The sequence below is a fragment of the Marmota monax genome, unplaced genomic scaffold (assembly GCF_021218885.2).
Source record: "Marmota monax isolate L192 unplaced genomic scaffold, Marmota_monax_Labrador192_F-V1.1 WCK01_AAM20220418_F8-fsc00024, whole genome shotgun sequence".
NCBI lineage: Eukaryota > Metazoa > Chordata > Mammalia > Rodentia > Sciuridae > Marmota > Marmota monax.
Window position 1 is genome coordinate 30556726 of NW_026695224.1, and position 27076 is coordinate 30583801.

Here is a 27076-nt window from a genome sequence, read left to right on the forward strand (position 1 = left end):
CTAGAAAGAAGAACATGGTCCGGGTTGAGGCAACTCCACTGAGTGATCATGTGTGGACAGGGGCTCTGGTTTGTTTGTTCCTGACTTATTTTCCCTGAAGGTTGAGATGGGTTATTAGAGGGTTCATTCTACTTTCTTTGCTCCTTTGTTTTTGCATCCTCTCAGTGTCAGCGCTCAGGAATTTCCATCTGGAAGAGCTACCTTGACCAGGGACTTGAGTCTCAGGAAGAAAGCTGCTTGCTTGGAACACACAGAGAGGGCAGCCAGGGTAGAGAGAGGGAGGTCCCTGAGGTGCCTTTCTGGATGAAGGGTCATGCTGGGGTGACAGAGCAAAAGGCTGGGGAGGGAAGGAACAGGCTGCTGGGCAGACAAGGGGCCACTTTTGTCTGACTGGTTTGGTGTGGCTCCCAAATCCAAGGAGAAGGCTGGAGGAAGACGGCCCCCACCCCCCGCAGGCTGCAGAGGCTGGACTCTGCAGTTGTATGGCCTCCTCAAGACCACTAGGTGGCTAGGACCCTGCTTCCACCCACAGAGGCCCCATTACCTGGGCTGGACAGATGTCTTGGAAGTGGGGGCATAGTCTCCTCCTCCTCCTCCACTCTCTTCAAGACCAGCGCAAAGAAAGCAGCAAAGCCCAGTACCTGCAAATCACTGGGGTGAACCCCGAGCCCACCCTGGAAACTCTTAGGGCTGGTCCGAGAGGGACAGGACATTTGTGTGCTGGGCGCAGGAGCCAGGCTCTGGGGCAGGCAAGTGGGAAGCTGGCCACCCTTTGCAGAGAGAGAGGCAGTGAGGAGGAGTGAGAGCCACCAGCCAGGTGGGGTACTGGCCAGACTTGAACTCACCAAGCGTGCCCACCTCTACTCGCCCACAGAGGACTACCCCAGCCTGTGGGCTTCCAACATAGGGGCCCTCCTCCCCCTCCTCCACCCTGTCCTCCAGCCTTCAGTGGTGCGAGAACTCACTCTGCACCTACTCTGCACTACAGTAGGGCTCTGCAGCGGGTGGATGGGAACAGAAGAGTCAGGACACACCTGCACCCTTACTATTCTAGCCTAGTCTATGGGGAGTTCTCGAAGGTTTTGAGTCTTATCATAAAGTCTGTTCAGAGTAGAATGGGAAGCAAAGGATAGAAGGAGAGTGGGGACTTGGTGATATCCCACAGGCGTCAGGAGTCACCAAGTGCCCCTCCTTTCTGCAGCCCCCACCCCAACACTAACTCCTCCCTACTGCCAGGGGTTCCCCAGAGATGGCCTGTTGACTGCTCCTTTCAAGGTGAGCTGGGCCCCCACCTACCCAGCTCCAGGTCAGGGCTTGGTGTTTCTTCAATTCTAACACACGTGTTGTAATTTTACCTTTCGGAAACAGAGCATAGCTCCTAATTGGTGCACACACTTAATGACTGAGCATTATATTATGAAGGAAAATTTCTTTTAAATTGCCGTTCTCTCATAATCAAAAATATCTTAGAATTAAGGAAACAGGGTATTCATATTTATAGATATACCTAGGGTCCAGGGCAAAATGTTTATGATCTTAACTTCTCCTTCTTCCCAGGTCCTTGCACCTGTTAGGCAAGCTCTACCACTGGCTACATCCCAGCCCTGGGGTCTTAACTGCTTCACTTCAGGTTTCCTCCCCTATAGAATTTCTCACAATTCCATAATCTCACTTGATTATGAAAGCAAGTCTCTCTACGCGGCACCAATCCTGACCCAGAGCGAGTGTCTGATAACATGGGTTATTATGCTGAGGCCTTCATGACCCTCCCTGCACAGAGCCTGCACAGAGGTGGTGTTCCATGGAGGCTCCTTGAATGAGTCCACGGCCTAAGCCCAAGGCAGGACCAGTCATGGGAGGGTAAGGGCAGGTGCAGGGAAGAGGGTGGCACTTTGGAACAGGGGTTCTGACCTTAAGGGGCTGAGTGATGAACACACTCTCCACCAAGGATACAGCCATGGAGATGAGCCACCGGAGGGAGCTGGCCCGCCCATAGTGCAGTCCATAGAGCATAGTGAAGAAAGCCGCCACACCTCCCGTGGCCACCACCAGGAGCCAGCCCACCAGGACGCACCACCAGGGCAGGCCACCACGGGGCCTACTGGCCCATGGAATACTACAAAGAAGAGTGGACAGTCAGGGTGGTACCAGTGGCTCAAGTTCAAATCCTTTTCTACCCTCATCATCTACATGACAGTGGCCAAGCTCCTTGACCTCCCAGACCCTCTGTTTTGTCCTCTGTAACCTGCTACCTCAAAAGACTATTCTAGGTGCTGGGGTTGTAGTTCAGTGGTAGAGCACTTGCCTCGTATGCATGAGGCACTGGGTTTGATCCTCAGCACCACATAAAAATAAATAAATAAAGACATTGTGTCCATCTACAACTAAAAAAAAATTAAGACTAGAGTCTGTCAAGTAAAAGCAGTCTCATTCAGGTCTGCTGGAAGAAAGCCCCCCAGCTAAACACTTTACACAGACGTGCTCCATTATTCCCTCATAGCAATCCTAGAAATGGGCTCCATATAATTTTTTTCACTTTTATCATGAAAAATGTCTCATCAAAAATTATCAAGCACAGAAAACCCTAGGTACAGCAATTGATTCCCACATTGTCACCACCTTGACACACTATCCCATGTGTCCCTGGCTTCCTTCTCCCTTTACTAGGGAATATTTTAAGTAAGCTCCAGACATAATACAAAATCTAATTACTTCAAAGTGCAACTCAAAAATGATCATTTTCTTACCAAGTTACTATGCCATCATCACAGCTAACAAATGAGTAATAATTCCTCAGTGTCATCTAATAACCTGTCTGTAGTCAAACCTCACTATTAATCTTAAAAATATATAATTTGTTTTAAGTTTGAAACAGGAGATACCCATTATCACTCCCACTTTACAAGCGGAGGAGGCTCAGAGAGGGACTGGCCCAAGGAGGCACAGCTAGGAAAAAATCCACACGAAAATGGCTACAAATTGTAAAGTGCTGTGCCCAGGGTTGCAGGTGTCTTCCAAGACAGCCTGGTTAAACATGCTTCCTGCAGGAGTCCCAAATCCCTTCTGCTTAGAGGTCTGGGGTGAGAGCATCCTCCTAAGGTTCCTCAGGATAGGATGCCCCCTCCCACAGCCGCCAGGCTGTCCTGCTCATCACTGGGAAAGCGGGTTACCTGACAGATGCTGGGGCCAGGATGCCCAGCTGTCCCCCCAGACAGCCCTTCAGGGTCTGCAGCTGCCTGAGGGCCTGGGCGTGGCTGTGGCGCGGGAAGCCTCCGGGCCCCACCAGTCTCAGCTCTTGCTCCAGGTGCTGCAGCTGAAGGTAGAGACACTGCCTGTAGGCGCTGCCCTTCCAGGGACTGCTGGGGGCCAACATGGGCTCCTGGCACTGTGCTTTCTCTGGGGGGAAAAAAGAGAAAGCCATAGCTGAGCTGACACGGAGCCAGTTCCAGTCAAGATGGCAGCCGGGACAGAGGCAGCTGCCACCTCCCTGAGGATCCTAGAGCCATCCCCACCATGGCCTTGTCCCATCTGTAGACACTTCACGTGGTAAGTCGTGAACTCGGCATGTCGTCTGTGAGTCTTGATCTTGTTTAAATCATAAAACGGTTCAAACAGAAAAGTGGAGAGTGATAAGAAGAAACCGCACACCCTGACACCCAGCTGCAAAATCAGTTCCCATGTGTTTTGCCAGAACCCACCCCACTATCCACATGGATTATTTTGAAGCAAATTCTGAAGTTTGTATCATTTCATTAAATAATTTAGTATATTTATGTAGAAGAGAAGGACTTTAAAAAAATAACCATGGCATTATGAATCTTTAGTAATTAACAATATTCCCATCAAATATTCAATCAGAGCCCAAGACCCCCTGATAATCCCATGAATATTCTTCTACAGTTGCTTTGTTTAAATTTCAGATTTAAAAAAAAAAAGTTTTTAATTTTTTGCTGTTGTGGGGATAGAACCCAGGATCTGCACATGCAAAACAAGTGCTCTACTACTGGGCTACAAACCCAGATTCTCTGAAACTTTTTAAACATCTTTCGTTGTTTTAAATTGCAAAAGTACCAGATTTCTTGTGAGGAAAAAAAACAACAACAGATTTCCACTATTCCTTTTAAGAGAAGCATGCCTTTTAAGGGAAACGTGGACTCTATAGGTGGAACCAGGCCCCAGTCCCTGGGCAATGGGCTGGAAGGCTGCACCCAGGACATGCTGTCCTGCAGTGAGGGCTGGGTTCTGAACCCCTGTTCACCTTCCCAGAGGGTGTGTGCAGCTGGACACAGGAGATGGCAAAATGGAGCCTTCCCCCGTGATCCCATCCCAGTCGCCAGTGAGAGATGAATGGGAATAGTTTGTGTGCAAAGAGAAGACTGTGGTGGGAATGTGTGCCACAGCTAGATCCTTGCCCTGGGCCTCCCTCACTGAAGCCTCAGCTGGAAAGTCCAGCGCCCAGCACACTCTATTGCAGGGCTCCTGCTCATGTTTCCAAGAAGGTGCCATCGCTACCAATCAAAACAGAACTAATGAAATACCTGCTTTGTGTCAGGTGGGTGGGGGGCTAAGCCTTCTATATATCTTACAGTCTTGTTCAGTCCTCACAACTAGCCAAGGAGCCAGGCGGATTAGTGCCCCCATTTTATAGAAGAGGAAACTAAGTCTCAGAGAGGTTGATCAACTTGTCTCAAGTGGCACAGTTGCTATTGCATTGGGAGATCTTGAGTCAAGCTGTGTCCTTAATTCCAAAGCCTCCCAACTCAGGGCCAAGAGTCCAGTGAAAGCAGAGCCCTGCCAGGATGACCTTCATGACCATGGGGTCAGTGTGGCCTGGCTACAAAGGCCCAAGTGCTACAGTAAGGGGATGGGACTTCATCTGGAGGACAGTGGCTCTCAAAATTCAAGGTGCATGAAAAGCAGCAAGGTGCCTGGCTGGAAATGCACATGCCTGGCCTGCCCCTGGAATATTTAATCATAGGGGTTTGGACCAAGATTATGAATTCAAATCACCCATTCTATAACCCACACTGTGTTCTAAGCAAAGTTGAGACAGTGACAAGTCTGAGTGCTAAGACCCATTACAGCCATGAGGTGAGCAGTTTTGCTGTATCACAGGCTCCTGCCACGATGTTCTGCCTCACCCTAGGCCAAAGCAACAAGGCCAAGCAACCATGGACTGAAACCAGGAACCTTTCTTCCTTTTAAATTGATTATCTCAGGTATTTTGTCACAATGATGGAAGCTGACCCAGATGGGAAAATGATCAAGAGGAGAGTAAGGAGACTGGATCAAACCACAACAAATGCCATATGTAGGACATGAGACAATGTTACTAAATTCTAGCTGGATATTATAGCAAAAGACACTGAATTTGAGATCTCCTACCTCTGCCAAACAAGAGATCAACAAGTGGTAGAGAAGCATTAAAGATATAGTGGCTCCAACTGAGATTTTCCTTGACTTCTTGATTAATTAGGAGGATTGAGTAGGAATAGAGAAAAGAACTTTGTCACTCTGTGAATCAATGTCCTTTAATGTGTACTGCTGTCCTGGTCGTCCGTCATCTTGTGTCCTGCCCCACACATTTGAAAGCAGATCTGGGTCAACTCTGCAGCTCTGACACTTTACAGGAAAAGGAACATGGGGCACAGAGAACTGAAGCATCCTTCCAAGGTCACAGAACTGGTCACCCCAAGACAAGGCAAATGGGTGGCTCTCACTTCATGAAGTTTGGGGAACAGAAAGGATGGTGCAGACTTTAAACAACTCTTTACACAATTTATTATTTGGCCATGAGCAGTGAATGTAAGGAGAGGCATGGTGGCCAAATAGCAGGGGCCCAGAGCCTGGGAGACTTGGGTTGCTCCCCCAAGAAGGATGCTTAAGACAGAACCAAATGTCGGGTGAGCAATGGCCAAGCAGAGAAAGGGTGAGTGACATTCTAGACTGCAGGGCCAGAGGGGTCCAGGGCATAGTGAAGGCAGCTAGGTGTTGGGAGGACAGCTGGGTGCCTGTGGTGTAGAAAGGGAGGTGACTGCAGTTTGAGCAGAGGCTGGTAAGGGTACCACCCTGTGACCCTCTCCTCTTGGCTCCAGAATTTCGCTTCTCTGGGCACAGAAATGTCCAGGCCTTACCATTCACTTGTACAGATCCAAGAGTAAGTGTAAAAGGTTCTCCTCTCTTTTCAGCCTCTTCCTGGAAGCCCTGCCCCCTTGTGTTCTGTGGACGAATGAGGTCTTCCACCAAAGCCAGGAGGTTGTTGATGTCCATCGAGCCCACCAAGTCCCCACCGACGACTGGCGGTGGCACCTTCAGAGCTTTGAACAGCGAGCTGACAAGTCTGCACACATCCTGCAAGGCAGCCCCGGTGGGGTGAGCAGACAGAGCCTCAGGGGAGGGCGTGCTGCTTGGGGCAAGAGCACACGCCTGGGCTCAGCAATCTGCATTTGAACCCCACTCTGCCCACTGAGGCATGATCTGGACCTCCCAGGACTTCTGTCCACCACTTCTAACATCTTTTTCTAGGATATAAACTGACTCCCTCCAGGTTGTGTTCCTCAGAGAGGCACATGGGAAATAAAAGCATATCCAGGGCAGAAGGCAGCAGGAGTCTTCCGTGGGCTGCCAGCCTGGGAGGCTGTACCGAGTGGACTGTTTCACACAGTAGATACTCAGAAAGCACATGTGTGTGTGGGTACACATTTGTGTGTGTGTGTGTGTGTGTGTGTGTATGTGTATTAGTTGGTGAATCTTGGCAACTGAGGTTGAAATGGCTTGAGGCTGCTGGGCCCCAGCCCCACCCCCACTTCTGCCTGAGCTAGAGTACCCCCTCCCCCAAGCTGAGCTTGAGGGCATGCCTTGGTCACTGCTTCAGGTGTCAGAAGGCCATCCTCCATGGGCTGTGGTGCAGGAGTCAGCTTGGGGGTCCCCCAGTCCTGCTTCCCCGTGGTCTGCTCCTTTGGGACCCGAGGACGGGTGTTTCGAAAGATCTGGACAATCAAGAGGTTGATGGGGAACATGAGGATGGAGCTCTCCAGCCCGATCATCACTTCCTGCCAAGTGAACTCAATTTTACCTGGGAAGAGGGAGGAACAGGGCAAAGGAAGACACAGTCACCAGGAGCCAAGTCCCCTCCACTGCTTCCAGAAGGCGGCTGTGCAGTGAAGGATCAACCGGGCCCTACTCCTGGGATGTCACCTCAAAGCCTTTGGATGTCTTGCCTGGCAAAAGTGTCTTTGTTTACCCGGGGCTGTGGAACATGTCAGATAGTCTGTGCTGACAGTGTGATTTATGGTGGGCCTGAAGCACATGGTGTCAGCTTAACTCTGGGGGACTGAAGGCTAAGATCATGTCTACATGGCTGGGCCCTAGTAAATCTCTGGGTCATAGTGGCATGACTAGCAATGAAGACTGATGTCCACCAGCCACTAGCTCTGACCATCATGACAGCAGGAATTACCCAAGTCCATCTTTTGCTCAGCTGGGTCCTTGGGGACACCCCAGAACATGATACTGGTCAGCATGGTGCACAGGAGCAGGGAGAAGCAGCAGGACACCCTCTGAACGCGTGTGAAGTTGCTCCGAGCTGAGCCACTGAAGATGGAATACCAGATGTGTCCTTCCTGGAAGCCCGTGGAGGTTTTCATGAAGAACAGGTGGCTGTGGGCAGGCAGGGAGAGGGGACAGGTGTTTGGAGAGAGAGGAGTGGGAGACCTGGTCTCTCTAGCTGCACGGGGTCCCAGCCTGCTCTCTTCTAGCCCTGGAACCTTGGGTGAGGGTGCTAACAGCTGCACCTCAGTTTACTTGTCTGTGACCTTGTGAGGCACTGGGTTCAACTCTCAGTACCATATATAAAAAAATAAAATGAAGGTCCATAGACAACTAAATATATATATTAAAAAAATAAATTAGGGCTGGGGATGTGGCTCAAGCGGTAGCGCGCTCGCCTGGCAGGCGTGCAGGCCGGGTTCGATCCTCAGCACCACATACAAATAAAGATGTTGTGTCCGCCGAAAACTAAAAAATAAATATTACAAAAATTCTATATTTCTAAAAACAATAAAATAAAAAAAAAATAAATTAGACAAAACTTCTTAAAACAAATGTGGATAACAGCAGACCCTACTTTACCACATGGTTGGAAGGATGCAAAGTTGTCATTTTTGTAATGCATTTGGGACAGTAATAGCACACAGATGAGTGTTTAGTGTTCACACTGTTATTTGGGGTATAGTTTTAGTATAATAAACTATAATATTATTAATTTTGCTATAATTAGATTATTATTAGAGCGTGATTAAAAACTCCTGGCTCTGCATTCAAATGGGATTTGGTTTGAGAGAATAAAAATTGTAAGGCAGATTCCCAATAACGGCCCCCGATTTTCAGTAAAAATTCAAATTGTTTCCTGTGAGTGTAATGGAGTTTAACCACAGGAGCTGCTCAAGGGCCCAGGCCCTCCAGAGTGCCCAGAACTGAGATTCCTGGGGCAGGCCTGTACTCATTAGTCCATGCCAGTGCCCTCCAGAGCTGTCCAGTACTTTGACCACCACATTGAGGCTTGTGGGTGGGCTGGACTTAGGGGAAAGGTACACAAAGAGAGGGCTACTGGCCAACAACAGTGATTTTCCATGTCATCCTGATCATTCATCAAATATTTGTTGGGCACAGTACTGTGAGCCAGATACTGCTGGGCACCAAGTGCAGCGAAGAAAGAAAAAGAACCTGAATTGTTTCCTGTCCTGCTCTGTGGCCACTGGAAACACCTTGTCAAGGACACAGTCTCCAACATTGATGGACAGCCATGAGTTGCAGAGGAAATACCACTTCTTGTCCATGGCCAGGTCGTAGACCATCACCCGGCTCACATACCTGGAAAAGGGACATGCAGTTGTGAGGATAAGGTGTGGGGAAATGAGACTTCCCTGGGCACCCTGAAGCTTAACACCTTTACAGCCCTGAACCCCAAGAACAGGAGCTGCTAGAGAAAGAAACTGCATTTCACTTCAGTGACTTTGGCACCTTGATCAAAACTGGCCTCCTGTGGGGAGCTGGGGAGCCGGCTCTGGGAGGCTGAGGCTTGTACACAGATGAGCTGCAGGAGGGCACATTTGGAAACTCTTGGCCCTCCCCGTGGCACCTGGCCAGGGCCAGTGTCCAGCCATGAGTCAGTACAGCCAAAGCTGTCGAAAGTGCAGGCAGGTGCAGACAGAACACACTGAAATGACCCTGTCTCACCTTTCTAGCCACACGATCAGGCTACCATCTATCTGGATCTGGGACTTCAAGGGTCTCATCTACCCTGATTGAGGAGGCCTGAGGAGGAAATGGGAGCATCTTGCTTGTCCTGGAGGTCAGCTCCAGCAGCAGCTCTCCCTGTCACTGTACAGCCAGTAAGGACAGTCACAAGAGCAAAATCATTTTCCCAGTGTTCACTGCACTGTGCTGAGAGGAGAAGCTCTCCACAGGCATTTCTCATTTCAGGGAGGAAGGCCCATCAGGGGTGTAAGTCACTATGCCAGGGTCACGTGACTAACACGTAAGGATGCAGGGCCTGGAGTGAACAAGACCTGTGACCAAAACCAGAGCTCTCCATGGGCCTGTTATTAGGCTGCATTGCAGCTGGACCTCCACCCTGCCCATCCTGCTCCCCTTCCTCCTTCCCAGGTCTGATCCTGGACCCCGTAATAGATACCCAACACACTCATCTCCATCTCAGAGTCTGCTTCCCAGGAACCACCCAATGGCTGAGGCTCATAAGGTACAGATATTTAATCCCTTGGTTTAATTAAAGACAGTGGTGTAAATGCTGTGTTGTTCTAAAGCCTCCATCTGCTGATGGCAAGGCAGGCTGACACCATTCATTTAGGTCACTAGTTTGGGCCTCAGACATAATGGGGAAGACCTTGTTCTGAACTTGCCACAAGTGTCAGATTGTTGCTGTAGAAGGGTGAAGGATAGGCTAAGCCTGGACACCAGGGCTGTAACTTCCAGTCCTCTTGCTCCCGATCTGGTTTGTGTGGATCATGAACCAGGTGGTCCTTCTGACCCCGGTTTCCTCATCCTCATTGAAATGGAGGTCCATTCCGCATGTTTTGCGGAGGCTTATGAGGGCCAAGAAGGCAACAAATGTGCAGTACCTCCCCCCAGCCTGGACTGTGAAGGTCCTCATGGTTTGCTTTCTCTGACTCACCAGGATGGCTGGTCCCCTGAGTTGTCATGCCACAGCCTGAGGCTCCGCAGTTCTCCAAGAGGGAACAGGGTAGAAAGCAAGAAGACATCCACACCTCCTCGCTCAAAAACTGGGAAATCAGGGTCTGACAGGTGATGGGGCTCACTCTCTCCATCCAGGCCATAGAGGGTGACAGTCACCTGAAATCCAGAGACCAAGAGTGGCCATCTTCACTTCGGGACTGAGTTCTGCTGGCCTTGCTTAATTGGGGTGGCTAGAAACCAACAAAAATCAATGAAGCACAACCCTTTTACCTTTTCCTCTCCTCCCGTCTTTGACCTGCCTGTTTTTCAGTTGAATGCAGATTTGGGGTGGCCCTATCTGCATTCGTGTCTTCAAGATCAATTAAGTTAAATTTAAAAAATGGTTGCTGGCAACATTTTCGAACTTCTCATATGTTTATTTGTAAGGGCTGTAGGGCAAGAAATGGTTTCCTTCCTGTTCTAATTGTCTTTTCAGTGCTTCTGAGTACCTGGCTCTGGGAGTGAATAAAGGAGTACCCACTGCTTCGAGAACACATACTCCCAGGGCCACTTTAGAGCTACCAAGTAAGAATAGTGCAGATTGGACCCAGGAATCTGTTTTTCTGAAGCTATCCAGGAAGTGCTGATCGGCAGTGCCTGGTTTTCTGAAACAAAAATAGCATCGCAGCAGATCCTGCCTGTGCTGCCGCAGCCCTCAGCCTCACACAGGTAGTGCTCCCTGCACTGCATCCAACCGCCACCCCTGGCGGCTCTTTCCCCCGGGAATTTCTTTGGCTGTTAGAACCAAAGAAAAGCCAGAGAATGAATGGCCCGCACATGCTGTTCTCATTGTGGGAGGTGGAAGACCAGTGCCTCGGTTCCCTCCTCTCTCAGATGGGATATTCTGGGGACACACGTTTGTCACTATTTTTGAGTCCCCCAGTAGCCTTAGACTCGGGTGCCCACAGAGATAACCAGTTTGATCAGGTACCTTTCATCGCCTGCCTGCCTTCCCCTGTATGACTTCCTACTCCCCTACTCTCATTCCCTGGGACTCCATCTCTGATGAATCATTTGCACTTCAATTCTTGTGTCAGAGTCAGCTTCTATAGGACTGTTTTCCCACCTCCACCATTGACATGGGAGCCAGATGCCCTAAACCTTGCCAACTGTCCCCTCAGAGGCAAGATCACCCCAGTGGAGAGCCACTGCCCTAGGGAAACCCAATTAAGACCATATGCCTGTGAATCGGGGGTTTTTCATTCCCCTCCTATTGAGGTCAACTATTTAGCATCCAACAGAAATGAGATGGATAGTTCATTGGCTGTATGAAAGTGATTCCTAGTACTTATGTTGGGTCAGACAGCTGATCTAAGACCTAAGATACAGCGATAAATAAAAGTTTTAAATTTAAAAAATAAAATAAATACACATAAATAAAAAATATAATTAAAAAAATAAACAGAGAAATACCCTACTCTCATGAAGCCTGATTTCATTTTCTAAAACAATGGAATTTTCCCCAGGACTGTGTACACAGTGATGATGGTTCCCAAACTGTGCGCCATGGACCCCTCAGTGTCAGTAAGGGAACGTGGAGGCGGCTGCAGGGGATGATGTGTTCTGTCGAGGGAACCAGCAAGGAATATAAGACATCACAGAGACAGCCCACATGCACTCCATCACTGAACTCGAGGACTTCAGAGAGCCTGTAAGTAGCAGAAATATTTTCTTCAATAGCCCTGATCAGCTGCTGGAGGACAGGCAGCTCTGCAGACTGCTGAGCCCTAGTCCGGCTGTCAGCCCATTGAGAGTGTAAGTCAAGATTTTTCCTTCCTTCCATTTCCCCTTCTCTTCCACACATTATTTCCCATTTTTCCTTGGTAAGTTTATCGAGTGACTACCTCCTCTGTGGGTAAACTTGCTTTTGGGCAACAAACTGAAAGTCAGCATGATTCTTTGGGAGAAGGGAGAGATGAACAGCTAGACCCAGCGCTCCCTGAACCACTCCTCCTCCTCATTTTAAATATTGTGGCTTAAGGTCATATTTTGTATGACAAAAAGATTTTTTTTTCTAAGATATAAAAAAAAAAGAAAAGAAAAACTAGGAAAATATTCCAAGAACACAAATCCAGTGTGCTAAAGTCACTATGGCAGAGCAAGCACTTGGATGGGTGGGACATGCAGATCAGTCCATAGGTCTCCTGTGGTGAGGTACCTTTGAGGACGTGGCTGCCCCTCGCCGGTGTCCTGTGTAGACTGTCACCAGGTAGTGGTACTGGGCAAAGGGATCATTGTCCTCCAGCACTGTGATCTTCACCTGAACAGAAGGACAGTGTCAAGAGGACCCTACCTGAAACATTTACCCATCATACACCAGCCAAGAATGAACTGGGCCCTCATGAAAATTAAAGGGCAAAAATAAAATTATGTATGCTATTTATCATTCCATCTGGTGAGAGCTGTACCTTATAAAAGCAGGGTTTTCAGTAAAAAATATTGGCAAAAATGAAAAAGTTTAGATTGCATTCCTTAATAATCATGACCCTATGTGATTAAATTGGAAGTGAACTTGGCACTAATCTGAGAACATTCACATTTGAGCTAGTAAACCATGCAAACTCTTTTCACATGTAATTTCTTGTAACATTGTAACCAGATTTGCTTCTGAGGTAATTTGAAAGGAATGAAATGTCAAAATAGTTTATCAAAAACAAAAACAAGGTCAACAATCTGGAGTTGATCAGAGGCTGTAATGACCCCTGAGACGTGCTGCTCAGGTTTCCCTGCAGTGGGAGGCTTGTTACTAGGCACTGTTGTCAGAGACACCGAGGTCACCTCTTTGAAGTGGTGCCTCCTGAGGCACCTGGCATCCAGTGACTTCTCTGTGAAGTGCCTGGGTGTGATCACAAGACCTGGGCCTCTCAGCTGGGCATGGTGATGCACACTTGTAATCCCAGCAGCTCAGGAGGCAGAGGCAGGAGGATTGCGAGTTAAAAGCCAGCCAGCAATTTGGTGAGGCCCTAAGCAACTTAGTGAGACCCTGACTCAAAAAAATAAAAAATGGGCTGAGAATGTGGCTCCGTGGTTAAATGCCCCTGGGTTCAATCCCTGGTACCAAAAAATAAAAATAAAATAAACACTTGGAGTCTGCTTTCTGGGAACCAACCTGCAGCTGAGGCACTTAAATATTAATGTTTAATCCCTTGAGTGAATCAGAACAGTAGCATGAAATGCTGAAACTATTGTCTTACTAAATGTCATCCTGTTACCATCCTGAGTGGTGCTGCTGGGGAGGAGGGCTGAGGAATGGAGAGGTTGCAGAGCTCTGCCACAGTGCAACTTTGCACCCACTTCTGTGTTACCTTAACTATTGAAGCCCTGCCATGAGTCCAACGTGATGCGTATGTGGGGAAATTAACACTACTGTCATTTCAAACCATTTGTTGCATAACCTGCTATTTTTTGGCCATGCTTCTATCCTCAGACTGGCCCTATACTCAGGGAGAATCTAAGTTTACATCCCAGCTCCTGCCTGGTGACTTTTAGCCAATTTATTGACAGCTTGGTCATTTGCTACCTCCTCTTGAAGATGATAGGAGTACTGTGCAATAGAGGATACACTCAGCAAGTTTGGGGTGTTCAGACCTTACACATTCCAAAGAAAGGATCGGCCATTGTGTAGATCCTGGGAGGTCATGACTGAGTTCTTGGAAATCCTGTGTGACGAGAGAGCTTTTGTATTTCTGGGGCATGGGCCAGGCCAGATTGCCTATGCCCAGTGTGACATGTGGCAGGAACTTTGGGCCATGCTCTACCAGGCTGACTTTGTTGATGGACACTGGAGAACCAGTACCTGAGGTCAGTCAGATGGATGCTCCCTACCTCTGTGGCTGACTTCCAATCAAACCCAGGACGCCACGCTCAGGTGAGCTTTCCTGTTGGCAGAACTCCCCGTGTGCTGTCACACGGCATGACTGGGAGAGTTAAGTCCCATCTGTGGACTTTCCAGGAAGGAACAAGCAGAAACTGTGCCTGTCTCTCCTCTGCCCCTGCTCATTTTAACCTGCATCCTTTCACTGTAAGAACCCCTAACCGTGAGCTCAACCACTTTTCTGAACTCAGTGAGTCTGTCTACAAACCATTGAACCTCAGGGTGGTCTGGGACTCCCAGAAACAGTACCTTTCTCATGAGGCTGCTGTGTCACATGGGAGTAAACTGGTCCTCAGTAAACAATCAGCATTGTATTCCTGACAATTTGATAAAAAGGGACATTTTTGTAGATAAAGAGGCTGAGGGGCCAGTTTGCTTGAGATGACCCTAGGGGTAAAGCCTGGTTTAGCAGTTAGCTCTCAGCAGCTCACCCGGGCTCTCCCCCTGAGGCCCCTGCAAGGGGTGTCCCCTTACTCCACCCTCCCATGCCCTGGAGCACACAGCCTCACCTTAGCCTGATCTTGCGCATCCTTTCTCCTGGCCCAGATCACCACCAGCACATAGACCACACAGAGGCAGCCAACGGTGGTCACCACCACAGGGTTGTCCTCAAAGGTGGCAAAAAGCTCAGCAGTCTGGTGAACATCGACAGCATTGGGCATCACCAGGAAGGTGCTTCCGAAGAAGGTGAGGTGGTTGCAGAGGCAATGGGTCTGGGAGGGGGTGGTCCGCGGCCCTACCTGCAACCCCCAAGAGACCATGGGTAGAAATGCTTGGGAGCTCATCCCTGACTCCCTTATGCCCATGAGAAAAAAAAAATGTCCACCTTGGGGTGGACCCTCTGCAATCAGCCTTCTGTGTCCACAAACTCAGTCAACCTCAGTTGGGGGAGGGAGCAGGGAAGCTCACCTGTATTGAACAGGTAGACTTTTCCTTGTCATTATTCTCTAAGCAATGAGGTATGACAATGATCACCTACCATTTTAGTTATATTAGGTAATATCCTGAGTAATCTAGATATGGTCTAAGGCACACATGAAGATGTGTATCAGTTACGTACAAATACTACATCTTTTTATCAGGGACTAGAGCTTCCGAGGGTTTCAGTTTCCACAGGGAGTCCTGGAATTCATCTCTGTTGAATACTGTGTGACAACTGTACTAGGGTGTGGAGCCTCAGGATTCCTTTGGGCTTTTTATATTAAAAATTAATTTTAGGTCTGGGGGCATAGCTCAATAGCAGAGCACGTGCCTAGCATGTGTGAAGCCCCGGGTTCGGTCTCTACCACTGCAAAAAAAAAAAAAAGTTATTTTCCAAATTCAGAGGACATTATTTCTAGCAAGCATCTTCATAGCCACATTCTCAATGTGTAGCTCTGAACATCCTGACAACCTGCCTTGCCTATTTAGAGACATGTCGCAGGTGAAATTTTTCCCTATCCCCAGAAATAACCATTTTTTTTTTTTTTTTTGCAAATTTGGGGCCTCCCATCCTCAGTCACCTGATGCTCTTTCAAAAAAAATTAATAGATAAACCCCACAACTCAGTACTGCCCTTTTATTCCAAGGTCCATCTCAGGATGGAGAGGTTAGAAGACTGGCATCTGGAAAGTTCTCTGCTCAAGCACCAGTTGAGGAAGAACCTCCCACAGCCCTGTTTTTATGACCCAAAGGTAACTCATGTCTCTTTCCTTTTTTTTTTCTTTTTTTTTTTTCTTTTTTGGTACCGGAGCTTGAACCCAGAGGCACTTTACCACTGAGCTATTTCCCCAGCCCCTTTTTATTTTCTTTTTGAGCCAGGGTCTTGATAAGTTGCTGAGGGTCTTGCTAAGTTGCCCAGGATAGCCTCCAACTTAGGATTCTCCTGCCTCAGCCTCTCAAGTCGTTGGCATTACTATTGTGCGTCACTGTACCCACCATCTCTTTCCCTTAATGAGCCACCAGCAAGTCCCACATGTGGGCACAGTGCCAAATCTTTATTAGAATTTCTGGTGGTTGTTAGTGCTGTGGTTGCTCATTGTTTTTCTCATTGTTTCCTAAACCTAGTCATCATTTGGCAAGAGCTGTGGGCCTCACGTGAACACCTGTCATGCCTGGAAGGAATGGGGCTGGTTTCAGAGAAGAGACTCAAGCAGGTGCCAATGATAAGACCTCAGTGCTGGTGCCTAGAGACTAGTCTTGATTTAGGCCCAACATCTTTCCGTTGAGGGTTTCCATAAAGACCTTGAGGTCAGTGGCTTTCCCAGCTTTTTTCCAGCACAGGGTTCTTTTTCTCTTTCTGACAGTTCTGGGGATCCAACCCAGGGCCTTGTACACACTAGACAAGCACTTTACCACTGAGCCACACCCCCCATAAGGTCCCTTTGAACATCAGTGAGTAATCTGTGGACCCTCCTGTGACCACAGTTGCACCTTTGATAAATGAATATCAGACCCCTTGTGATGATTCTGCCTTTATCCTGTAAAGGTCCCGAGGTTCAGACCTTTCTTTGGCTATTTAGAGAATTCAGTGGTTTTCCATTCACTCTTGAAAACCCATTTACTTATTTACAACTCTGCAATGAACTCTGTATAATGATCTAATGTCTCTATGTCTGTGTCTGTAATGAGCATCAAGTCCACCATTGGATTAATCATGATTTTTGGTCCATATATACTCCCACACATGACCTCTGAACATCCATGGTTTTATATGCCTGCATTTGTAGGTTCATCTTTTAATAGCATAATAAGCAATGCGTCTAAGAGCTTACCACTGTAATCAAAAGCTAAAAATCTTCCAGTAACAGGTTTAGCTAAGTAGTCTTCCCCCAACCCATTCCCAACCGCCTCCCAACCACCATCTCAAGCCCTTGGTGATTGTGTCCTTGATTTCTGTTTTACAGCATTGTTATCAACTAATCAGTGTTTAACACAGCAATTACTTTAACCTTTGGAGCACCCACTGAGTGCCAGGCACCATACTTAGTATTTTACACCCCTAAGCCCACCCACCTCTATGTGGCAGCTATCCCTCATTCCCATTATAGGATAGGTAAGCTTAGAGAAGTGGGGTGACTTATCCAAGCCACGCTGCTAGTGTAGGAAATGAACCTAAGTCTATCTGATGGTAGAGTCCACATCCCCAGCCCCACACCATCCTGACACCTTGATCCCCAGGCCTTTGAAGATATCTCTTGTGGGTATTTCATGCCTTCCAGGAATACGCTGGCTTCAGAAAAGATGAAACACACCCAGGGCTGGTTCCTGAGGCTCAGAGGCTTGCATGGGGAGTGTGGGGAGCCTGCTTTCTCTTGGACATCTCCATGTGCCCCTTCTTCCTACTGTTTTGGAGGCTCTCTGAATGTGGCAGCCCAAAGCCAGGGCAGAAATTGACAAGGCAGTGGAAGCCACCCAGGAGGAGCTCACTCTGAGTCCCTCTGTGGCTCTGGTGGGACATGGCTTCTTAGGGCCCATGTGACAGTTGTTAATAGACATGTGCCATTTGCTTCTTGTCTGTGTCCTCTGCTAGACTGAGAGCTCATTGGGTCTTCTCTCCATATCCCTATCGCCAGGTCATGGTGAACACTCAGTGAACAAAAGAAAGAAGGTGCATGTGGTCTATGTTGGGACAGGTGATAGATTCAATTCCACATGGAGGCTGCTGACCTTGGGAAGGGCACGGAATTTAGTGGAAGTCCAACAGAAAAGGTTCTGATAACTGCAAGGCCAATGTCTGTCCCAGGACATTGTCACAGGCCTCAACTCCCTGGGGGCAGAGCTGAGTTGACCTGAGACAGGGGTTTGATTGCAATTAATAAATCCATGTGCCACCCGGGGCTTAGCAGGACTTACTGAGTGCTGGGGAAGTGGCACCACGTATTGCTGAGGTTGTGCTCTGGACAGAAGGACCTGGCCTTGAGTCCCAGCTCCTCCACATATCAGGTGTGGGATTTGAAGCAACTTAGTTGAGTCTCTAGAGCCTTTGTTTTATTGTCTGTAAAGTGGAATAACAACTCTCTCGAAGTTCATTATGAAGAGTTGACAAGCTAATGCAAATAAGCACAGAACACTGTGCTTGGAACAGGATAAGGGGTGCAGCAATGAGTTCATTTCCCATCAACTCAATGGCACGAGGCCCTCCTGAGTCACTCATCCACTTGTTCAATGATCATTTGTCCCCAGTAGTGAACAAAGCACAGCATCCCAGTGCCAGGATGGGGCACCCAGTGCCCTGAGGGAATCAGATATCATTTAAGTGACAGGCAGAGGCCAAAGACCACCTGCTCAGCAGTCTGCAGGAGGGGCATGCCCTGTGTTTACAACAGGAGATATGACCTAGTCACACTCAAGATCAGTTTTCTTGAGGAAGCAGTGCTTAGGCGAAGGCAAGGGGGCATTCTGGGCACAGGAATGGTACATGCAAAGCCCCTGGAGGGGCATGAGACACCATACCAGAAGCAACAAGAAGGGACCTACAGGAGCCAGACACTCCCTTCCAGCCCACCTCGTCTTCTTTTTGCTCCCTCTCCTTACCCGACATCCAGAGTTGCCCCAAGTCTCCTGGACCTCATCCCAGAACACACAATGGGATAGGAAGGTGGTAATGCTGACAGTGAGATTCCCACCAGGGCCAGGCTCCAGGTCAGACTCAGGGACCACTGTCAAATAATAGAGACCTTCTCCAAAGGGCAGGTCCTCTGGGCCCAGGATCCATGTGGACAGCTCATCTGTAAGAAGGGGCTTTGGTCACCCAGAAGCCTCACTGAGACTGGAGCTGGTATCATGGGAGAAGGGGGACCAAGATGACAGGGTAGGGAAACACCCTGAAGTTCTCTCCCTTGTCCTAGGAGGACTGTTACCTCCTGATAACAGGAACACAGAAGGGGCACCCCTGGTCAGTGTATAGAACACATCAGAAAGACAGGGGTCACATGCTAGTTCTGTTCCTTGTTGGTGTGTGGGATCTCGGATCAGTTACTTAACCTCTCTATTATTACCTTCACTCCAAGAGTTGATAGTTGATAGTTGCCACTGCCACCTCATTGCACTGAGGTCAGTTCTGTGCATGCTTAACAGCACCTTCGGGGCACATAGCAAATACTCACCTAATTTTGGCAAAAAAATAATACCACCACCAACAAAAACCAGCCACTTAAAAATGTGGCACTTAGTTTTTTCTTTGCTTTTCCCCTCATGGCTTCTGATCCTCACAATTAAAACTGAGATGCCTGGGAGGGTCCCCAAGAAGAGGACATAGGATTGGGAGACTAAGGGGGAGTCATTCCTGAGAAGCAGCTCAAGAAATAGCCCAGGGATCAGGGCTACCTGGAGCAGACACCGGTGGCAAATGAGTTTGGGCATCGTAGCTGGTCTTGTTGGGGTGGTAGCCGTAGCCCAGGCTGAGTGTGAGTGGGACTCTGGGTCTGCCGTGCAGCTGGATGCCCAGAGCCGCCTCCTTTGATGTCACGTTCACCCACAGAGCTTCAGAGCTGGTCAGGCTCAACACAGTTGGCTCACTGTGTCCTTCCACAGGCCGGGGCAGCAGGATCTGTCATCAGAAACAATCAGATCAAGAGAAGGAAATGCCAGCCAGGCAGCATGAGGGCTTCAGTGCAGAACTGTGCAGGGCAAGGCCCGGGAGCTAAAACCAGTTCTGCTTGTAGTATTAGTTTCCTATGGTTTCCACCTCAGATGACCACAGACCGGGTAGTGTAAACCAATGCAAATTTGTTATCTCACGATCCTGGAGACCAGAAGTCTGAACTCAGCTTCACAGGGCTAAACTTGGCAGGGTTGGCTCCTCTGCAGGCTCTAAGGGAAAATCCACATCCTGGCCTTTTCCAGCTTCAAGAGGCCACCTGCATCCCTTGGCTTGTGGGCCCCTGCCTCATGTCACTCCAACCTCTTGCTTCTGCTATCAAATCACCTTTTCCCCTGGGGTAGTCAATACCCACCTCTGCTCACTCTTATAAGATCCCTTGTGTTTCCACTGGGCTCACTCAGTAATCCAGGCCAATGTCCCCTCCTCAAGATCCTCAACTCAGTCACAGCTGCAAAGTCCCTGGGAACATATTCACAGGCTCCAGGGATAAGGTTTCATATAACCAAGAAAACTTGCTATGTACCCAAATGTTGGTAAATGATCACATATTTGTAGTTGCAAGTTAAATACAATGGTTAAGGTAGGGTAAGGATCATTTTGAATAATTCTCTTCTTTAACCACTGTTGTCATAACTGGACAACTTTTGATCCTTCCAGGTTGGAAAATGAAACAGAGTGCCATCTGGATCTGACTGCACTTCAACTTCTACCTCAATATTCTCCGATAGGTTCTTTACAGGGAGGAGCTGTCCACTAGGGCTGGTCAGACGAAGGCCACCGACAGTTCCGCTGACATCAAAGTGACTTCCAGCCTGGAAGGGGCTCTTTGGGAAACTCATCATCTGAAACCAAGAGCAGGGAGCATTGGCTAAAGCCTGGAGGGGCTGGAGGTAAACAGTTCCTTCATGAATGATGAAGTCCTAAGAGGGCGCAAATAGCCCTTGCCCTATGGATGGTGGGGGGACCTGGCCTCAGCTGCTGCTTTTCAAGCTGTTTCTGGCCTCCGAGGGTGGCCCTGGAGAGCTCAAATCAGACTTGCTTTGGCTGAGCAGTTGCTAGACTATAAAACCATCCAAATCATCCTTCCCTCAAAGGCAGTATAGTCTGACCGCCATATTTTGGGTTCTGCTCTATAGATTCAACTCACTGTGGATCAAAAGTATTTTTTTTAAAGTCACATCTGGACTAAACAGGTACAGACTTTTTTCTTGTCATTATTCCTTATAATGCAGTCTAACAACCATTTACGTAGCATTTGCATTGTATCAACTATTGCAAGTAATCACATGTGATTTAAAGTACCTGGGAGGATGCGCATAGATCACGTGCAAATACTATGCCATTGGGCATCCACAGATTTTGATATTCACAGGGAGTCCTAGAACCGGCCCCAAGGACATCAAGGGATGACAGTCAGTCTCTAAGGGGAAGACTGGTCTGCTCTCTCTAGGTACAGGGAGTTGGTAGTCTGCTGGGCCTTAATTTGGGGATGGGAAGGGCCCTGGTCTTGCCAGTTCCTAGTTATGGAGCTCAACCTAGAGAGCTCTCTTTCCAACGACTATTGGAGAAACAGGAAGGATCTGGGTATCCAGAGCTGTAGGACTGAATCTCAGCTCTACCCCTTACTGTGACTTTGGCAAGTCTTTGAACCTCATCTATAAAACAAGCATAATATATTATGTAACTGACAGGGCTGCTAGCCACATAAATGAGCAAACACCGCGGCAGCACTTTGTGAACTATAAAGGGCTGACCCAAAGAGGTTATTGCTATGTTACCCTTATATCCACGGGCGACTGGCTGCCTTCTGTAGAGAAGAGGGGGGCCACAGCAGGCAGAGTGAAGGCCACAGAGTTAGCAGCAGCAACGTGCACTGGGGAGCCTTGCCGACTCCGAGGGTATATTCTGGCCACAGGATGGAAAAAGACAGAGGAGAAAGTCAGGAAGATTCTACACCTTCTGCCCTGCAGGGAGCCCAGCTTTACCAGCAGAGAGGGCAGCTATATTTTGATGCCTTTAGAAAGTTCTACATGTTTGAGCCAGTAGATGTGGCACCAAAGGCATCTGGTCCCCTGTGCTGGACTGGAGACTCCATGAGGACAGGGCTTTGGCCAGGTTTTTCATTGCTGTACCCCCTCAATTGCTACAATAAATATTTCTGAATGAATAAATGAGCACAGATGTAGACATTTTCCAGGTTTATCTCCCCCACCTCCCTCAACTTTTCATGTCATAAGCTCCCAGCTCCATCTTTCCTGGTCATTGACCTTGTCCCATTTGAACAGAGGGGGACCAGGTTTCAAATCCTAGCTCTGATCTGGATGCTGCTTTGGAAACTTCCCCTGGGGTCCAAGAAAGCAACCCCAGAACAAGGACCCAGGAGAGCAAGGCTGGCATTTGGTGCGGGGAAACACAGCGACATCTGCAGCATCCCCTGCAGTCAGGTGGAGGGTTAGAGGGGGAAAGCACCCAGTGCTGGGCCAGTGCTGGGTGAGAGATGAGTCCCCCATGGAGAAAGGCCCGAGGTGAGTGTGTCTTGAATCCATGCAGGTCTTTCCTGGCCGGCACACCAGGACATGGGATCCCCGTGGATCCTAGACATGTTGGGCCAGCCCCATTCACTCAGCCACCTTGCCTGCACATCTCTGATATGAACTTCTCTTGGTGTTCACTCAGGTGGCTCTAACCCTGGGCTTGGCACTAGATGCCTCCCTTCCTGACCCGTATAAATACTCACCAATGTGAGAGGGACATTCTCTAGGTACAAAGACCTTCTCTAGGTACAAAGCCCTCCTGGGTCTAAAGCCCATCCCTTATCCAAACCCCAGGTCTGGTCTCCTAGGCCTGCTGTCACAGGGTCTTGGGATGTAGGTGTGGAATGAGTGAGGTTAGAGCATGAGGTTTTGGGGGGATGCACAGTGCAGCTGGTTACCTGTTTGTGTACACAGAGATGGCAGGGGTGGTCAGGGTGGCTGGAAGGCCCCCAGACAGTGTCCCCAGCAGGAGGGCAGTCTGAACATGCTCTGCAACCCTGAGAAGCTGGGGCACTGTGGCAGTCTGAAAAGGGAAGCCAGAGAATATCATTATGGAGTGTGGTCCTGTACCACCTATGGTGACTCTCAGCAAGCTAGTGTGGGAGCTCCAGCAGGGACCAGGGAAGGACAGGAGAGTGAGGGAGAAAGATGGCTCTGTCAATGGTAAGAGTAGGCACTTATATAGATTCCAAATGCCTGGCTTGAAATGGAGGTGCAGAGAGTATAGGTGACTCGGGGAGGTCACATGTTGTTAAAGAGAAGTGCTGGGACTCACAAAATTGTGTAACCAGCCCCATAAGTGACAGACAGGATTCAAACTCAGGCTGCCTGGTTCCAGAGTCCATGCTCTACCTACTGTACCACAGTGCCTCCCAGAGGTGCTGCTCTCTGGAACCTTTCTTCTAGCTCCTTGAGAAACACTTTAACCTCTGTGCCTCAGTTTACTCATCTGTAAGGTAGGGAGAAAGATCCACCTACAACTGCTAGTGTGAGCTGGTCATGCAGAAGGTATAAGGTCGGCACCTGGCCTAGGACACCCACCTGGCTACTGTTGGTCTCTATGGGCTCTTCTGATCCATTGCTCAAGGAAGCTTCCAGTACGCTGCCCACAGCTTGAAACAGGTCCCTGGTGGCTGCCTGGTGCCTCTGGTCATCAGGATGGGCCTTAGTACTCATTGTCAATAGGGCCTCACTGGCATGCTGCAGAGCGCAGCTGGCCTCCCACTGGTTCATTCAAAGGAGGAAAAGCACCATGAGCCATGCCTGCAAGGGACTATCCCCTGTGCCATTCTAGGGACAAGGGATGCAGTGAAGGAGAACAAGGCAGGGGCATAAGCCAGGAAAAAGCTGATCAGGACCATTATATAACCTCCTATAGTTCTAACTTGAGACCAGGACCTCCCTCCTTACAAGGCTCTGAGTTCTCCCAGAAAGTAGCCTGGTCTGCCTCTGAAGCCTTCCCAGAGGGTGTCACACAGTGACCTGCATGGGTGTGCAGTAGGCGTGCAGTTACATTTGCTGACTAGGTGGATGAATGGAGGTTAGATGGATGGATGGGTAGATGGATGGGTGGAAGAAGATGGATGAATCCATGGGTGGGTAAGTGTGGGTGGGTAGGAAAACACCCGGAGAGTGAATGAATGGATGGGCATAGTACTTCTTCCAATATCGTAATTATACATGTATTTGTGAAATTATTTGTTTAATGTCTGGCTTCCATAGTAGTCTGAAAGTGCCAAGAAGGTAGAGTTCATGTGTGTGAGTTGCTGAATTCTCCATGAATTGGCGTACAGCAGACAGGAAACATTTGTTGAGTGGGTAAATAAATTAATGCACACAAGGAAGGATGGATAGGTCCATGCATATACGCATGCACACAAACAGATGGGTGCAAATGGATGTGTGCATGGAAGTGACCCATCAACAGCACCACAGCCCCTGTAACTAAGAGCAGCCTCCCTGACTTCAGGCTGGGGGATTCAAGGAGACAGCCCCTGCCAGGTCGGGTGGGGCGGAGCCAGGGGAGTTCTTCCCTCTTTCTGTTTGGACATAACCTGGGAACAGGTGCTTTGATTTGAGTTCTCCAAGAAGCAGATCTCAAGTCAAGGATCTGAGAGCAAGCAATTTATTTGGAGGTGATCCCAGGAAACATTGGTAGAAGAGTGGAGAAACGATACAGGAAATGATACAGGCCCTGGGTTCGATCCTCAGCACCACATATAAATAAATAAATTAAATTTTAAAAGGTATATGTCCAACTACAACTAAAAAATAAATATTAAAAAAAGAGTAGAAGCCAGGGTGATCAAGCCTGTTGCCTGGGGCTCAGTTCTACTGGGAGTTACCCATCAAGAGGGCAGGGAAGCTGGGGTACGGGACACTAGACCCGTTAGTCACTGAGCAATATATGAATTCCCTGCCATGTGGGCAAGTTGGAAAGGTTCTGGGGTCAGGTCCCCGGGCTAGAAAGGCAGGGAGCTGGAATCTGGATGTCAGGCTGGCCTTCCCTGAGGGCAGGGACAGGGTGGGTCCACAGTAGTATCTGGAACATATCCATGGTGTCCAAAGATGAATGAGATCCAGCCACTCCTCAAGATGCTCACCAGTGGAGAAGATAATGCTAAGTGAAGTTAGCCAATCCCCAAAACCCAAATGCCAAATGTTTTCTCTGAAATAAGGAAGCTGATTCATAGTGGGGTTGGGAGGGGGAGCATGAGAAGATTAGACAAACTCTAGATAGGGCAAAGGGGAGGGTGAGAGAGGGAGAGGGCAAGGGGGTAAAAAAAGATGGTAGAATGAGATGGACATCACTACCCTAAGTACAGACATGAAGAATACATGAATGGTATGAACATACTTTGTATACAAGCAGAGATATGAAAAATTGTGCTCTATATATGTAATATGAATGGTAGTGCATTCTGCTGTCATATATAACAAATTTGAATAAAAAATTTAAATATATATATGTTTATAAAAATTTAAGTAGAAAAAAATGTATAACCTCAAGTTAGAATGTGAAAAGATCTAGACAATATCATATAATAAAGTCTCCAATCCTAAAAAAAAAAAAAAGATGCTCACCAGTAGGTGGAGGTTGAGGGTATGGGTAGACAGACCATCGCACCCAGGGTGAGACACAGGGGGCTTCTGGAGGGATGCCTTCCTTTGTACCACCCATGCAGGACCCTTAGGAAGAAGGTGGCAGGAGCCTTGGCATACTGGGAGAGCCCTGTGACTAAGGGACCCCTTTGACTCCTGCACTGAATCAGCTCAGTGGATGGAAACGTCTTACCTGGGCCAACGATGTGAGCTCCTTACTGTTGTGGGTCACCTCCCTCAGCACCTCAGCCAGGCCCTGCACTCTCTGCATGTCCTCCAGGTTGGTGGCAACCATGGACAGCGACTCCAGCACATGCTCTCTGACCTTGGCACAGGGAGGAGAGGCATAGAGAGGTCATGTGATTCTAGAGACTCCAGGAAGGCATTTCAGGAAGATCCTGGGTCAGAGAAGTGACCAGGTTCATCTGGGTCTTCCAAAGCCCCCCAAACCTGCATTTGCCTCACAGGATGTGTGGAAGGCAGGGTAATGGCTTCCCAAAGATGTCCTTATCTTAATCCTTGAAACCTGAGAACATGTAACCTTGCATGGTAAGAGGCACTTTGGCAAAATCACTTTGCAGATGGGATTAAATTAAGACTCCTGAGATAGGAAGGTTCTTCTGGATTAACAGATGGGATCAATGTCATCTCAGGGTCATCTCTTTGTAAGAGGGGAGGCAGCAGGGTCAGTTAGAGGAGATGGGTGAGAGAAGATGCAGCAAGGAGCTGTGAGCCATGGACTGCAGGTGGCCTCTAGGAGCTGGAAAGGCCAGGAAATGGATTCTCCCCAGAACCTCCACAAGGGGCAGCCCTGTGGGGTATGCTTAACCTAGACCAAGTCACTTTTCTCCTCTGGCCTTGCTTTTATCATCTTTAATATGTAGGGCCTGAAGTGATGCACTCTAAATCCCCTCCCCGTCCCTGAAGCCTGCGACTCTGTGACAGTGAGCAGAGAAAGGCTATCAATAAAAGAGGCATTGCCTTTTTGTGTCATCAGAACAACCAGAGTGGGAGGTGATATCAACCACTGGGAGACACTAAAGGTCTCTCCACCGATCCGTGAACTCTACCCTTGCCCCAAGTGGCTGAATGCAGATCCTGGGGCCCCCAGCCCCAAGTACCTTCCTTCTGATGTCCATTCTCAGCGGCTGCTTGGAGCCCTTGCCCTGGTCCTCCTGGTCCAGTATGGAGGACACAGACTTGGCCAGCTGGAGAAGCTGCTCAGGGCCATGCTCGCCTTGCAGAGAGGTGGTGATTGTCTGGAGTGCCACATCTCCAACACTTGTGTCACTGAGACCCACCTGACCAGGAGACAGGGACAGGCTTAGGTCAGTTGTCCTTGTTTGAGAACCTGGTGCCTGAAGTCATGGGTCTTCGTGTGAGGAACCATGGCAGGCTGGCATGGGGCTCTTGGGCACTTCCTCAGGCTGGAGCACAGCCAGGCCTGCTTGCGTCAGGCAGCTGATGGCCACCAAGACCAGCTCTGGGCAAGCCGCTGCCTCTTCTCTGGCTATCCTCTTCAACTGGCTCTCAGGACCTTCCATCTCCTCCTGGCTTCTGACCCTTGAACCTTTCTCAGGACTTTATCCAATTGCTGCCCTGCATTCTTGCTGACTATCTTGGTTCTCCTTCCTCTGAACTCTCCGAAGGTGCTGGCCTAACTCATGCCTGGGTCCTTCTACCTAACCCTCCCCTGCTCCCAAGACTCTACCCCTATTCTGGCCACCA

The 27076-nt window shown here is 48.8% G+C and overlaps 1 protein-coding gene across 2 annotated transcripts in view; it reads right to left on the reverse strand.

Annotated features, from left to right (window-relative positions):
- The window catches only part of LOC124086506 (polycystin-1-like protein 2), an 81267-nt gene that overhangs the window by 18642 nt on the left and 35549 nt on the right, over nucleotides 1–27076 (reverse strand). For both annotated transcript variants that reach the window (XM_058575937.1, XM_046434784.2), the window contains exons 16-33: nucleotides 26470–26649; nucleotides 25542–25673; nucleotides 23288–23470; nucleotides 22645–22769; nucleotides 21491–21617; nucleotides 20423–20554; nucleotides 19436–19658; nucleotides 18644–18837; nucleotides 14638–14868; nucleotides 12413–12514; nucleotides 10193–10371; nucleotides 8725–8871; nucleotides 7460–7659; nucleotides 6858–7075; nucleotides 6135–6351; nucleotides 3171–3396; nucleotides 1912–2116; nucleotides 545–641 (exon numbers count right to left, since the gene is read on the reverse strand). In XM_058575937.1, coding sequence (XP_058431920.1) covers nucleotides 545–641; nucleotides 1912–2116; nucleotides 3171–3396; nucleotides 6135–6351; nucleotides 6858–7075; nucleotides 7460–7659; nucleotides 8725–8871; nucleotides 10193–10371; nucleotides 12413–12514; nucleotides 14638–14868; nucleotides 18644–18837; nucleotides 19436–19658; nucleotides 20423–20554; nucleotides 21491–21617; nucleotides 22645–22769; nucleotides 23288–23470; nucleotides 25542–25673; nucleotides 26470–26649 — 3118 coding nt within the window. The remainder of the gene's footprint in view (nucleotides 1–544; nucleotides 642–1911; nucleotides 2117–3170; nucleotides 3397–6134; nucleotides 6352–6857; nucleotides 7076–7459; nucleotides 7660–8724; nucleotides 8872–10192; nucleotides 10372–12412; nucleotides 12515–14637; nucleotides 14869–18643; nucleotides 18838–19435; nucleotides 19659–20422; nucleotides 20555–21490; nucleotides 21618–22644; nucleotides 22770–23287; nucleotides 23471–25541; nucleotides 25674–26469; nucleotides 26650–27076) is intronic.